The sequence below is a fragment of the Fibroporia radiculosa genome, assembly GCF_000313525.1.
Source record: "Fibroporia radiculosa TFFH 294 genomic supercontigs, scaffold4060, whole genome shotgun sequence".
Classification (NCBI taxonomy): Eukaryota; Fungi; Basidiomycota; class Agaricomycetes; order Polyporales; family Fibroporiaceae; genus Fibroporia; species Fibroporia radiculosa.
Genome location: NW_012133398.1, coordinates 1 through 1,175, shown reverse-complemented (window position 1 = coordinate 1,175; position 1,175 = coordinate 1). Strand labels below are relative to the sequence as shown.

Sequence of the window (1,175 nt, the reverse complement as noted above, 5' to 3'; positions counted from 1 at the left end):
GAGAGAGAGAGAGAGGGCGGTGAGGAGGAGGAGGAGGAGGAGGAGGAGGACCGTGACAAGGGCTTATGTCGCTGGTCGCTGGTCGTGTGACGTGCAGAGGGAAGGGACGAGGCGAAGAGTTGGGCGAGTTGGGCGCGGGCTTGCGGCGGACAGGCCTCCTTGGCACGTCACGGTCCCGACAGATCGCCCATTCAATCTCGCTGTGCCTGTCGGCTCCCCTCGGCATCTCCGGCCCCGCGACTGCGCACACGACCCGCCCCCGTTATCGCACGCCCATGTGGCGGCACAGACGGCTGCGCCCCACTCTGCCGACATGCCGACACGATGCCGGCGTCCCTCGATCTCGGCGCGCGCCTCGTATCCGATCGCGGCGAACGCTCGCGTCACTACTAGTCCCAGTGTATACGCTATGCACGTCTGTATAACCAGTGTCTTTTCCAAGTACAAGTACTTGGTACAACCTCGAATGTTTGTAAAGATACAGTGCAGAGCAACAGCACAGCCTAGAGAACAGACAACCTCAATCACTGCAACACGCCCAGAGCCTCAGCTCACTCCATCTCCTCGTCTCCCCCCGTCTTCTTCTCCCTGTTCAAGAACCCTATCATCGCGTGCCATCAGCACCGCACAAACATGTAGAACACAACACCATACCTTTGAATTTCTTGTTGTGAACCTTCTCGCGCTCCTTGTCCATCGTTCGCAGCCGGCTCAGCTCCGCATTAATCGCTGCCGCATCTGTCCCACCCTCATTCAGCCCCCCCTTGCCCACCGCAGCAGCCGGCCAGACCCATACGCACCTGCCTCGTTCTTCTTCAGCAGCTCTTCCAGAATCTTCTCCGCCTTCTCAAAGTACCCCGTCTCCCCCAGCGCCTTTGCCTTCCGGAACAGCGCCTTGTAGTTGTTCTCGTTCTGCGCTATCGCCTGCCCAGTCCCAGTCAGTCACCCCCCGTCCACACACTCTCCCGCACCAGCGCACACCACGCACCTTGTCCGCCGTCTCGATCGCCCGCTTCCAGTTGTTCTGCCTCAGGTGGCACGCCGACATGTTCGAGTAGATCTTCTCCAGCATCTCGTCCGCCTGCCCGCACACGCCCATCAGCTGCGCCTCGCACGCGGCCTCCGCCCGCCGCAAAGATCCACAAGCACGCACCTCAGTCTTCGGCTTCTCCGTC

General features: G+C 61.0%; 1 protein-coding gene across 1 annotated transcript; it reads right to left on the bottom strand.

Annotated features, from left to right (window-relative positions):
• Window positions 1-551: 551 nt before the first annotated feature.
• FIBRA_05187 (uncharacterized protein) lies at window positions 552-1,099 on the bottom strand (the record flags this gene model as incomplete). Its single annotated transcript, XM_012326960.1, has 4 exons — window positions 552-601; window positions 655-738; window positions 801-924; window positions 989-1,099. 4 exons carry the CDS (start codon window positions 1,097-1,099, stop codon window positions 552-554), a joined length of 369 nt encoding a protein of 122 aa, XP_012182350.1.
• Between the last annotated feature and the right edge of the window lie 76 nt (window positions 1,100-1,175).